Here is a 12,742-nt window from a genome sequence, read left to right as displayed (position 1 = left end):
ATATCAACATTTTCAGAGAAAAGAATAAAAGAAAAAACCTAAATGTGCATGCTAGTGGTTGCAGGTGTGTGTGTGCGTGTGCAAGGGTGTGTGTGTGTGTGTGTGTGTGTGTGTGTGTGTGTGTGTGTGTGTCTGTCCATGCGTGCAGTTGCCGGGCCTGCGCACGCCCTTGTGTGTGCGAGCATGTAATTGCATGCATGTGTCTCCGTGTTTGTCTCCGTCTACCATTTGACTGCCATCTGAATCTGTGGCACGTACAGCCCAGCCATGAAGCAAGCAGGCAGACGGAGTAGGGGGATGGGTGAGGGGGGCGGGGGGGGGGGGGGGGTAGCAGGCCAGGAGGGGTGAGAAGGAGGGAGGAGAGGAGGAGAAGAAGTGAGGAGGAGGAGGAGGAGGAGGGGAATGCTGAGAGAGAGAGAGAGAGAGAGAGAGAGAGAGAGAGACAGGCTGGGTGAGGGAGGGGTGCGGGTGGGGATGGGAGTGGGGGTGGAGGTGAGTGGGGAGAGGGGAGAGGGGAGAGGGGTGTGGGCATCAGCATACAGAGGCAGTCTGTGGTCTTCCAAGCAGCAGCGGCAGCAGCAGTAAAGAAAAAAAATCGAGGAGAAGGGGGGGGGGGGGGAGAGACAGAGAGAGGGAGAGAGAGAGAGAGAGAGAGAGAAAAAAACAACAACGATGGCTGGAAAGATTAAATTCCTGTTGGAACAGGAAGTGCCGAGAAAGGGAAGGGCCGAGACCGGAGGGGTGGGTGACGCGAAGGCCCGGGTGCCGCCCCGGCCGAGGGTGCCAGGGTGGGTGGGGTGGGTCGGGACCTGTTTAAAGGAAAACAAAGAGCATTGACCTTAGGGGGGTGGGGGGGGTCGAGGATCCACAGCTTCCTGTCAGGTGACTGTGGACGACTTCCAGGTGAGACGAGCAAGGTGTTGGCCCCGCACCCCTCCCGCACTTAAAAAAAAAAAAGTGGGACAGCAAACACAGGGCTAAATGTACTGTTTTCTGGTGATCTCGAGGAGGGTTTTTTTTTTTTATATGTAAAAAAAAAAAAAATCATCACGAGAAGCTCAAGTGGAGTCTGGAATGAAAATAAAGATGTGAAAGAATATATTATATGGGACCTTTATTTATTCATTTAGTTGTTGTTTTGCCATTTATTATTCAATTTATGCAGATTTCTCTCAGATGTTTATGGGCTGAATCTATGTTTTAAAGAAACACGGGACCTCAGCGGCACCGAAGCTTTTCACACAAATGATTTTGTCGCCAACTTTGTGTTGTGGCAGCTCGTCGTGACTCAAACAGATACCGAAACAGCTGCGACTACACGTTGATTTTCTTGTCCTGTTGTTATTCTTTTTTTTTTTTGCTATCAATACAATTCATGGATCACCTACTTTGTTGTGCTATATATTTAAAAAAAAACAAACAAAAAAAAAAACTTTTGTGATGTCAAGATTGAATGTAGATGCTTTAGTTTAATGCTAAGAGATGCTTCCGAATTACTGTCAATGAGCTCTGCCCTTGTTTTTGTTCCTGAATGCCAAACTTGAATAGTTGAATATTTTATTTCCAGAGTCCACGTTGCAACCGGCGGTCTGAAGACATCAAAACTGTGTCGGCAGCGGCACAAGAAAACACCCTGTTGTGCCGTTCGCTGGATGGTGCTAATGATTAAAATTGGCTCGTCGGTCCTGAAGTTCAGAAGAAAAATGGCATCGTTCATCCGCTTGGACGACGACAACGAAAGGCAAAGACATTATGCCAAGAACCGAGGGCCATCATTTTTTTTTCTCCTCTGAAGCGCAGACGAAAAATGTCGACATTTATCCCGTTTAGACGACGAGAAGGAAAAGCAGACGGGACGCCAAAAAAAGCTGCGGGGCCGTAATTCCGCGCGATGTTCTCAGACCTTTGCAGGGCCGCTGAGGCGCCGTGATCTCATACCCAGAGTTCTGACACGTTGCGACCGGCGTTCTGGAGGACCCACCAACAACTGCGGCTCCTCGGGAAAACAGGAAGCTGGTTCAAGGAAGTCGGCGGCTCCTTGGAACTCCGAAGGCCGCACCGCCAACGTCGTTGGAGTGGCGTAGGAGCGAGGCGTCCACTGACCACTCCATCATCTTCATCTTCAACCAGTAGGAATGAAACCTGATTGGCAATCATTTTGTCCAGTCGTTGTCCATGGTTATTTCTTTTCTTTTTTTTTGACAAGGAGCTCCCATTTCCAAATGTTTCCATCGACTGTCATCCCAGATGGACTTGGGAACTATTAAATATATAGTCAATTAGACAAGGAAAAATCGATGGATTTGGGAAATATTTGGGTTACAAAACATGAGAAGATACCTCTCACTACTTATTTATTTGAAAGAAGTCTCTCGTGGCCCTGTAGCTTCCATTTGGGAACCAATAAAGTAGCGACAATAGGAAAAAAGAAGTCAATATAATTGTGTTCCACTGTACTTTGACTGCCATAATTCCCCTTTTACCTTCAGGTCGATTTGATGAATAGCAATCTTGCCGTTATTTTCCTTTAGCAGCTGTTCAAAAATGTTTTTGTTTTTGTATTTTTAATTTTTCCTAATTGATTATCATATTAACCCTGTCTCTCAGCGGCGGAGGGGGAGGGGGAGGGTGCAGAGGCCCGCTCTCACGGAAGAAGGTGGGGGTGGGGGTGGGGGTGGGGAGGAGGTGGCGGCGGTGGGGGACAGGAAGGCAAAGGAAGGAAGTGATTGCTGTAGCGCTTGGATCGGGTCCAACGACTCTCGAGAGCCGATGATGCTCCGACGGTGGCGGCGGCGGCGTCCTAACAAACAGGCTGATTGGCAGCGGGGGATGGGGCGGGGGGTGGGGGGCGGGGGGGTAGAAAAGGGTGCCGTTCAATTAGAGACGGCGCCGCGCCTGAATGCAACGCCTCTGAGAGAGATCTGGAGTGATGAAAAATACAGGTTTGGAATGATTGAGCTCCAACCTGTGTTGGGTTGAGGGGGGGATGTTCTCTCGCACGTGTGTCGTTGGCTCTTTGTGTGTGTGTGTGTGTGCGGGCCTCCTCCCACTGATAGGGTAGGGGCTTCGTTAGGGTAATTACAGCTTTGCTATGTAAATAAGCTTGTCATAGAGGAGGGAGACACACCCACCTCTTTTTCAGAGCCAATTAACCTAACTCCCCTGGAATTTACATACCCAACAATTTGAGGCAGGCGCGAGTTCTTAGAGGACGGGTTAGCGTACCTGCGGCGTGCACCAAACTTTCAGAGCCGGGCGCGCTTGTGTGTGAAGCGCGCGCGCGCCGAGCTAACCAGGTGATATCTTAAATGCATAAGGCGTCACACCCGGGGGCTAACTGGCTGCCGGAGCCGGCGGTGAGCAGCATCTATCATCTCGGCCGCTGATGAATGTCTGTAGTGAGTGGCTCTGTGGCGCGAGTGCGCAAGAAGGAGTGGAGGGACGGTTGCACGGCGAAGTGGAGCGAGGTGATTAAAAAAAAAGAAAGAAAATAAAATAAAAAAAGAGAGAGGAAAATCGGCAACCAGGAAGCGGATAAATAAAGGTCAGAGGTGGACCGATGGAGAGAATGCAGGGCGTGGATGGTGGAGGGGAATCAGGGAGGAGGAGGCAAGGGAAGGAAGAAGAAGAAGAAGAAGCAGGGAAAGAAAAGGACGACGGCGGGCCTTTGCGTGCAGCACGAGGAGGAGCAGGAGAAAAAGAGGAAGAGGAGGAGGAGGAGAGGGAGACAGTGGTGAGAAGAAAGTGGGTCAGAGGAGAGGAGGACGAGGAGCGAGTGATGAGGCGAGGTGGACGGAGGGAGAGATAGCGGAGGGTTGGAGGCGAGGGAGGGGGGGGTGGAGGTGGTGGTGGTTGCGGGGGGGGTGGGGGGTGGTGGAGCAGGGCGGCGCTCGTAATGGACGTTCGGAGGCCCTCAAAACCAAACAAGTCAAATAAGACGGAGCTGTTTCTAGAGGGGAGGGGGGGGAGGTAGGGGGCATGGGGTGGGGGTGCGGGGGGGGGGGGTTGTGGGGGCTCGGGGGGGGTCGCAGCCCAACCGGGAGTGAGTCCTGCAAAGTGTTTGACTCGGTGCCAAAAGTCTGAGGCTCAGCAAACGCAGCGCACAGCAAACTGGTTACAGGTTCAGCGTGAGCCCCTTCCAGCAGAACCGCGTGCCGCTCCACTTGTTATCAGTATTAGTAGTATTGTAGTTTTTTTTTTTCCTGGTCCAGGATAATATGAAAGGAAGAAATGTGGAAGGAAAACAATTTTTTTTTTTTCTCAGAAATCTAATAAAAAAGAAAAGAAAGAAGCTTTGGTTTTATGACATGTAAAGTGGACCAAAACGGATTTTTCAGCCAGGTAGGAGGAGCTGGAGCTGGAGCTGCAACAGCTGACCATTGGTGCAAAGGGGGCGTGGCCAGATGGGTGCGGTCAGACCGATGGGCGTGGCCATCCTACACTCAGCTGTGATGGTGTTTATCTAAGACTGTTCGAAGTCGGTCAGGGGGAAAATGTAGCATCCGTCCGAATCTATTTCACTTTAGTTTGTTTTTTGTGCCTGTGTCTTATTTCTAAGGGCAGGTTGCAACAATCACTTCCTGTTTTTTTTTCGATGGATGACTGACAGGATGCTAACCACCTGCTCTTGCTCGACGCCAAGAGAAGCTGAAAATGCTCCAGATTGGAGCTCTGCAATACGGCTGGGAGAGATTTCAGTCTGAAAAATCTTCAGTCTGCCGCTGCAAAGGCCGCTGAGACGTTTAATTGTAAAAAAATAAATAAATAAATAAATAAAAGATGGGTCACTGAGGAGGTTTTATTTTTCCTTCTCAAAATATATTTTTAAACGGTTTGATGCTTTGTTTTTTTCGGCTGACGAATGACGAATTTCGGCGTTCACGTTGCCGGTTTTCCCCCGAACGAAAAAAACGAAACGTGTCCCAGGGCGGAGGACAGGAACGGAGCAGGTTCAGCCGCCGGTTTATCTGCTCATCTACATTTGATAAGAGGGAAGAGAGAAGAAACAGAGGGAGAGAGGCTGAATGGACACAGCGATGCTGTTGCTGGGTTTTTTGTTTGTTTTTTTCCATTCCCTGAGCAAAACAGGAAGAGCCAGTGTTCCCGGGGATCATTGGGCACTCGGATCAATACCGGTGCTATGATGAGACAGTGATAGAGTTTGTGGTCTAGAGCTTTAAAGATACCGACACCATCTTTTTCCCGCTTTCTCTTCCGGTATGAGACACACAAAGCCACCGCTGTTTGAAAGAGGGAGAAAGGGAAGAAGGAGAAAAGCCCCCTTGCCCCCCAAAAAATTAAAAATCTTTGTTTTAGGGCCAACGTTTTGACTGGTGGGCCACAATGGGTTCTCAAATTTGGTGACCCTCGTAGGAGAAAAACAATATATACGACATGTAGAAAACATGTGCTTTAATGTCTATTGAAAATGAACAAAAGCGTTACAACAAAATATGTGTCTTTGAAGCCCCCACAGCATTTTGCTCTTTATTGAAATGACTCTTTAAAACACTGAAAAAATGGGTGAAATACAGCTGTTTTATGACTTGCTATTAATATCATTTCTTCAAATGCGGTTTTTCACTCTCTTAGTTCTATCATTTATTTAAAAAGTGATCCCCGGTCAGAATGGTGCAGAAAAACTAGTGCTACACACTAACAGGTTGATTTTAAAATCCCCACTATTTCAGTCGCTTATGCCAACAACAAAAAAAAATCCCCAAAAAATGCCGAAGCCCCGGTCATTTAACTATTACAGAAAATGCGTTTTGACGTTTCTGCGCGGTTTGGAGTGACAGGAACAAGCAAAAGCGCCTTAGCTGATGCCAGGCAAAGATTAAGATCATAGATTAAATAAACAATGCACGCCCAGATCGGTTTGTAGAGATTATCCTCTGTAACAAACTGGAACAACTGGATCGAAAAATGTTGTGAAATAATAATTACTATTTTTCTGGCCCTCGTTCAAGTCGGCAACACGACGACAATGTGCGCTCAATTCTTCCAAATTCTCCTCAATTTTTTTTGTTCATTTCATGTCTTTGCTTTTATATTGTCCTCATGCACCTTATAGGAGGAAAAAAGACTGTGTGTGTGCGTGTGTGTGTGAGGTGGGGGGGGGGCTTCTATAGGTGGTCTCCTCATTGTGAGGCGTTTGTGTTTCTCATGGTAAGTCCTACAGCACTCGCACTCAAACACATTTTCTCTAACTCTCCTTCTCTCTCTGTCTCACTCCCGCTCTCTCTCTCTCTCTCTCTCTCTCTCTCTCTCTCTCTCTCTCTTTCTGTCCCTCTCACTCCCTCCCTCCCTCTCTCTCTCACACACACGCACACACACATATATTTGTCCACACGCTTATACACACTGGGCCGTGCGCACAAACACACGCACACAGACAGTCAGCTGTGCCCTTCCCACAGCTAGTAGCATGAAAACAGAACACACTGCCTGTCCCTGCCTTGCGCGCACACAAACGCACGCACGCACACACACACACACACACACACACACACACACACACACATGTGTATGCACCAACTCCGCAACTGCCCTCTACACACTCTTAAAGGGACATGACACAGACTTTTTACATCGCTGCCGAGATCCAACGGCGCCCAGTGACATGGTGTAAACACTTCCTAGCAGCAGAACTGGCAACCGAACGCGCTGCCCTGCGTTAGTGTCGCTACAATAGTTAAAACAACTTTCCCTGTTGATAATTACGACAAGAATACAAAGGCGCGCGACGTGTTTTCTCAAATCACAGGCTTTGTGTTTTTTTTTTGTCAAGTAAAAATCATATGATAGCTTGCTGCTTTCGCATCATCTTGCAGGTACAAAAAGAAGGGCAAATGCTGGGAACATCCGCTTATCCGTCTCTCCAAACGTGTGTGTGTGTGTGTGTGTGTGTGTGTGTGTGTGTGTGTGTGTGTGTGTGATTTCGCCTGTGCGCTCTCGCAAAAAAATAAACTAAAAAATAAAAACAACAGTAAAACTAGTTTATGTCTGCAGTTATGTAAACAGATAACTTTATAACCGCAGTAACACAGTCTGCGTAAAGTAAGCGAGGGGCCAGAGGTGAGTCTTAATAGAAGGCACGTCCTCCAGTGGGGAGAGTAAAGGTTAATATTCATGGGTGCCCTCAGGTCCCGTTACTGGACATGCACTCGGTGTTAGAGGGGCCACAGGCCGAGGGATCCCGCTCAGGTGGTCATCTGGCCTGTGACGCACCCGCCCACATTAGTCGCAAGACACGGACGCACTTTGTTTTAAAAAAAACTAAAACACGTGACGTATAATAACGCCCAAACTTAGGACGGCGTCCAGGAGAGAACTTGAACTTGAGCGACTTTAAAATAAAAAAAATTAATAACGGACACACTGTCGCTTTAAGAAGCCCCCACCGTTTCACATCGGAGGGGGCGTGAGCAGAATCCAGGAACAGCGATTGAAAAAAAAAAAAAACTCCACCGGTGGACGGTTTCAAGTTCCCCACCCCCGGCTAAGACCCTGCCTGATTTGTGGGCAATGTTGGGGATGTAGAAAAAAAGGAAACCGGAGCGAGGAGTCGGAGAGCGCAGGGGAGAAGTAGGGAGACAGGCAGCCACTCACTGGGTAGCTATGGAGATAGTAGCTCTGCCTGGTCGCTTTCTTTGACAGGTGTCGAGTGGGATAAAACAAAGTCTCAGAACAGCCTCCAAGATGTACGGCAAGGGCAAAGGAGCTGTGGTCCCCTCCGATAGCCAAGCGAGAGAAAAGTAAGTACAATGTCGCGCTGTCACAAGAGCTTCACAGAGGAGAAGAAGAGGGAGGAGAAGAAGAAGAAGGAGAGTGTGCTAGGCGGCTAAAGTTGCTAACTGACTGTGAGCACGCGTGTTGAGCAAACTCTGTGTTAGAAATTGAAGAGCGTGCACGCTGCACTCGGGAGTGATGCTGGGCTCACTTCTCCACCGTGTGCGTGTGTGTCTTTGCCACTTTCTCGTGCCGACTTCCCCCCCACCACCACCACCACCACCTCCTCGCTGTCCATCCTCCTCCAACTCAGCTCGGGCTCGGCTGCTAAGTTAGCAGCCAGCTAGCCAGCTCACTTGGCACTTTAACTCTTGTTTCTTTTGCAACGCAAAAGAAAACAAGAATGGCACTTTTTTTTCTTTTTTTTCTTTTTTTGGAAGATTGCACCGCGCCCTGTAGTGTTGTAAGGGTTTTATAGCCCCTCTTGTGCTCGGCCGTGCCTCGGTCTGCTCTTCCTCCGGAGCTCGGAACTGCGTTCCCCTCCACTTGGAAGTCCCATCTTCTCCTCCTCCTCACTCGGTGTTTTCGGGGGCTTTTGGAACAATGCTTTCGGAGCGAGCGAGCGGGCGGGCGAGCGACGCCGTTTGCATTGTAGCTAGCTCGGCCGTTGGCGCTGCCCCCGCTGAAAGCAGCAGCAGCAGCAGCAAGCGGCAGCAGGTATAAATAGAATACAGCTGTTTGTCGGGCTTTGTCGCGCAGTATTCGGAGAACGTGCTCCCGCAGTTGCTCGCACGCTTGGAAGTCCGGTTCCATTGTGCTCGCACTGGGAAGCCGCTGCTCAAGCTCCCGCCGCCGCCGATGCTGCTGCTGCTGCTGCCATGAGCTGCGGAGCTGCGCCTCAGAGAACTTTTGTGGCCCGGACGGATCCCTCTTCCCCTTCCCCAACCCAGCCGAGTTTGTCGGGAGCGTTCGTCCCATACAAGACCGCTCCTCGTAATCTCGTTTTGAAGGAGATCCTGTGAAATTGTGAGGTTTTTTTTTTCTCCCTTCTCCCTCCTCCCCCCTCTTTACTCCGGCTGGGGGGTTGCATGGAATCCCCGGGCTCTCTCAGCTCCGGGAGCTGTCGCCCTCCGAGTCCCTTTGTCTGCAAGCCTCCGTCTCCATGCCTGTTGTTCGCTCCCCGACACTCGCTGCTGCGCTGTGTTGCACACACTTTAACAATACGGAGGTTTTTTTTTTTGTTTTTTTAAAGCGATCCCAAATGTTTCACTCGACAAAGACTTTTCTCCATAAAAGATTTAACAGCCGTGTCGACATGCGCTGGGGATGTAGTTCCAACAGACCCCCCCCACCCCCCACCCCCCCTGCATGCTTTCATATGAAACTTTTACTAAATGGCACTAAATGGAAGCGACACGGGGTTGCATCGTTGATCTTCTGACACTACAGGTGTTCTGATGGAAAAATGTTTGCTTGAACGCAGCACTGCTTGGTGTTTGTGCCTGGTTGGAGCAGTCAGCGCATCAAACTCCTGGAGTGTCACAAGTCTCGTCAGACTTGTGCTGTGAGGCGAAGGCCATCCGCCACTTTTCCTTCCCCCCCGAAGCTCCTGCATGCCGCAGACTCCCAGCTCTCATTCCTTCGCCTGCGTTGCATCCCCCGTCCGGCGTCTTCCCCCTCATCCTCATCCTCATCCTCATCCGCCTCCTCCCCGTGCTCACCTCCCATCCCGCCGCCGCTCCTCAAAGACCTCATCCATCGCTCCACTGTTGAATTATTGAGACAGACTGAAGCAGCTGCTCTTAGCTTTGCGTCAGAGGAGAGAGAGACGGACGAAAAATAGGAGAGAGAGAGAGAGAGAGAGAGAGAGAGAGAGAGAAAAGAGGGGAACGCGGGTGGGTAGCATCATCCATGTTTAAAGAGGGAGGGGTGTTGTGGGTGCGTGTGGAGGGGGCTCAGGTGTGCTGTGGGACACCTCCCAATCGGGGGATGAGGGGACGGGAGCGCTGCCCGGAGCGCAGGGAGCAGGTTGGGGGGGGGGTCAGGAGGTCAAGTCGCAGGGTGAGGGTGGACGCAGGAGCGACGGTAGCAGGCAGGTGTAATTCCGTGGCAGGGAGCGAGCGACTGATGCCGGGGCTCGGTGGGCTGCTCCTCTGATCAGCTGCACCTCCTGCCGCTCCCTCCTCTGTTCAGACGGCAGGCTCGGCCCCGCTTACGCACCGTCAAGACACTTCTCCTCACTCCTTTATCCTGTCGTTACTCCTCTAGCTTCTCCACCTTCCTCCTCCTCCTCCCTCCTCAAACTTCACTTCCTCCCCCCCACACCCCTTTCTTGCGAGGCAGCGCTGGGGCTTTAATAATGCAGCAGGCCAGGTGCACGCACACGCAGCCCCTTTCGCAACCCACACAAAAACACACATGCACAGCGCATAAAAATTTCATTGAAGGCCTCTTGGGCGGGTAGGGAGGGAGGGAGGAAGGGAGGGTTGGGGGGGGGGGGGGATCTCTAGTGTGATCCTCCTGTCCCCAGATATAAGAGGAGGTCTAACCGCTCCCCTCGTCAAACTTGTGTAGTAGGCTGCACATGTAGAGAGCGACTGAAGCTGCAGCAGCAACAGCAGCGCAGGAACACAGAAACGCTGTCAATATTTGGAGCACTTCCTGTATCCTGATGTGAGTGTGTGTGTGTGTGTGTGTGTGTGTGTATACAGTGAAGGTGTGTCTGGCCACATTGTAGCGGACTGACCCACGAGTGACAGTGACTTGCACTCTACACCAGCGGTCACGGTGAGCTTTGTGACCTACAAATTGGTAGGAGCCTTGGAAAGTGGTGTGTGTGTGTGTGTGTGTGTGTGTGTGTGTGTGTGTGTGTGTGTGTGTGTGTGTGTGTGTGTGTGTGTGTGGTAGCCTTTCTCCAATGGAGAGCATCAGCCAGCAGGTCCGACGGTGTGTGTGGGCGTCTCGGCCGTTGTTTTGTGGGCATGCAAGACGCCACATGCACCTCGTGTGGAACCCCGTCAGCCGTCGTCGGTCTCTGTGGTTCTGACTGCTGGATTCAGGGCAGCGGCCTTGTTTGTTTGTACATCTGGATATGTGAACGTCTGCCTGCGCATGCATGTTCCACTATCTCGGTTATCCATCTCCGAGAGGGAACGCCCATTGTAGGTCATTACCTCGCGATTGCGACGGCCTGCTGTGCATAAGCAGAGGTAGACGTGCACTGATTGTTGGAAGCCTGGCGACGTTCCCTTTGTTTTGGTTTTATTTTGTTTTTCTAAACAAGGGATTGCTTGGTTTGCTTATGCATGTTTAGTCTCTTCTAAAAGTGTTGATATGACGAGGCTCGATTCTGGTCCGGTTCTGTAACCCACAAAATGTGGAGGCTTTGTTGAATAGTCTGAAACACTCAACTACTGCTCTGAAGCGTTTCAGAGTGCTTCCGTACAGAAGCCTGGCCGCTGTCCAAGGCAAAAGCACCTGTATTGCCAATCACACCGGGGGAAGGGCGGTGGCCACGGGCTCAGTAAACACCTGCTCGGTAGAACAGGTTGGCTGGACTTGACGTATTCACATCTGAGAGAAAGAACAACATCGCAGCAACTTTTCAAGTGGAAACGTTTGTCTATCTCCGTCTTTCTGTATCGCCGCATCTCTTTTCCCTCTGCGTCAGCCTCCACAGTTAGTTCATTGTTTCCATTTCGGATTAGGATTTGGGATTGCCAACATTTGCCCAACTGTTGGTAAACTCAAGTGGTGTTGGGTTAGTGTGGACCGTGCCAGGCTACTGTTCTTGTTCTCTCATGTTTAATTTTTTCTCTCTTTATTTTTAAAAATGCGCTCTTTGGAAAACTTTACACCTAGCTCGCGTTGTGTTATCTGTGCTGCGCTGCTCCAAGTAGCTTTTGTCCCCGTCGACCGATTCAAGATAACTGCAGGAATTCCAATGCTGTCTGCCCCCCCCCCTCCCCTCTCAACCTGTCGTTCAGGACTGTCTGTCTGCCACCGGCTGTCTCACCATCTACCTTAACCTGAAACACTCTGTCTTCTCTTCACTCCTCCAAGCTCTTGAGGTTATATTGTTAGAATGTCTCGGGCTCCGCTCAGATCCACTCCACCAATCAGAAGCTGTATGCCTAACTGCGGCAGCCTTCATTAAACGGTACAATATCCCCCCCCCCCCCAACCACTGGATTTGTAATGAACTCCAATAAAGTTGAGCTTCTGTTCTTTGATTAGCCGCTACGAAACATTACCCTCGTCCATTTGAAGGCGGGCAGCTGACAAAGAGATGGATGTCTGAATATTTTTTTCCCCTCTCCCCGGCCCTACGCGGCAAACGAGTTTCACGGGGGAGCCGCGGCTGCGTTCTCTCCGTCTTAATGGCCGTGCATTTACTGTGAAACTTGCCATGACAAAATTTCTCCCTCGGAACGCGGCTCAATTTTCAGACTGCCAAAACAAATGGGTGTTCGACACTTTCAGTGGAGAATAAATTTAAAGCACACATGCCGGAGGCCTTTCCACGAGTCCTTAGCCGCGCTGCAGCACAGCAAGGCTGCCGGTCGGAGCGGAGCGGGTGGAGATGGTCGTTTCCACGGATGTCAGGGAGCTGATTTCTTGGAATTTTCAGTGGGTTTTTTTCTGTGCTATATGAAAAAATATTTATTGTTGTTCATCCAAACACAAATGCTGAAAAATTATGGCACCTTTTTTTTCCCCTACACTTTTTTTTTTTTTTTTGGTTTGGACCGTGATAAAGGTCCATGTGTGCATTGGGAGGAGGCGTGCACGTGCGCACTGCAAGGGTGTTGTAACGGCGTGAGGAACAAGGCCTGAACATGTGCAAGCCATCGGCTCGTAACTGCACTTTATGTTTATCTGCCTGTGCATATCATTTACAGGGACAACATTTGCATACTAATAATGCATATTTCAACCATTTGCATAACATTAGTAGTAAGAACAGGTCGAGCGTCTCCCTCCGTGGCAGTTGTTTCTGTCGCCGCCACAC

At 50.3% G+C, this 12,742-nt stretch overlaps 1 protein-coding gene across 3 annotated transcripts in view; it reads left to right on the top strand.

The window, feature by feature from the left end:
• The first annotated feature begins 7,475 nt into the window (after positions 1-7,475).
• The window catches only part of LOC142883124 (single-stranded DNA-binding protein 3), a 35,439-nt gene continuing 30,172 nt past the window's right edge, over positions 7,476-12,742 (top strand). For 2 of the 3 annotated variants that reach the window (XM_076017768.1, XM_076017766.1), the window contains exon 1: positions 7,477-7,757. In XM_076017768.1, the coding sequence (XP_075873883.1) occupies positions 7,702-7,757 (56 nt within the window). In that variant the 5' untranslated portion in view covers positions 7,477-7,701. Of the gene's footprint in view, positions 7,758-12,742 lie in introns of all 3 variants that reach the window. The other variant, XM_076017767.1, reaches the window with a different exon arrangement.

This window comes from Nelusetta ayraudi, unplaced genomic scaffold (assembly GCF_046127955.1).
Source record: "Nelusetta ayraudi isolate G7.1 ecotype Tasmania unplaced genomic scaffold, CSIRO-AGI_Nayr_v1 ptg000007l, whole genome shotgun sequence".
Taxonomy (NCBI): Eukaryota; Metazoa; Chordata; class Actinopteri; order Tetraodontiformes; family Monacanthidae; genus Nelusetta; species Nelusetta ayraudi.
Note: the sequence above shows the minus strand (reverse complement) of the source record. Positions and strands in the feature narration are given on the sequence as shown.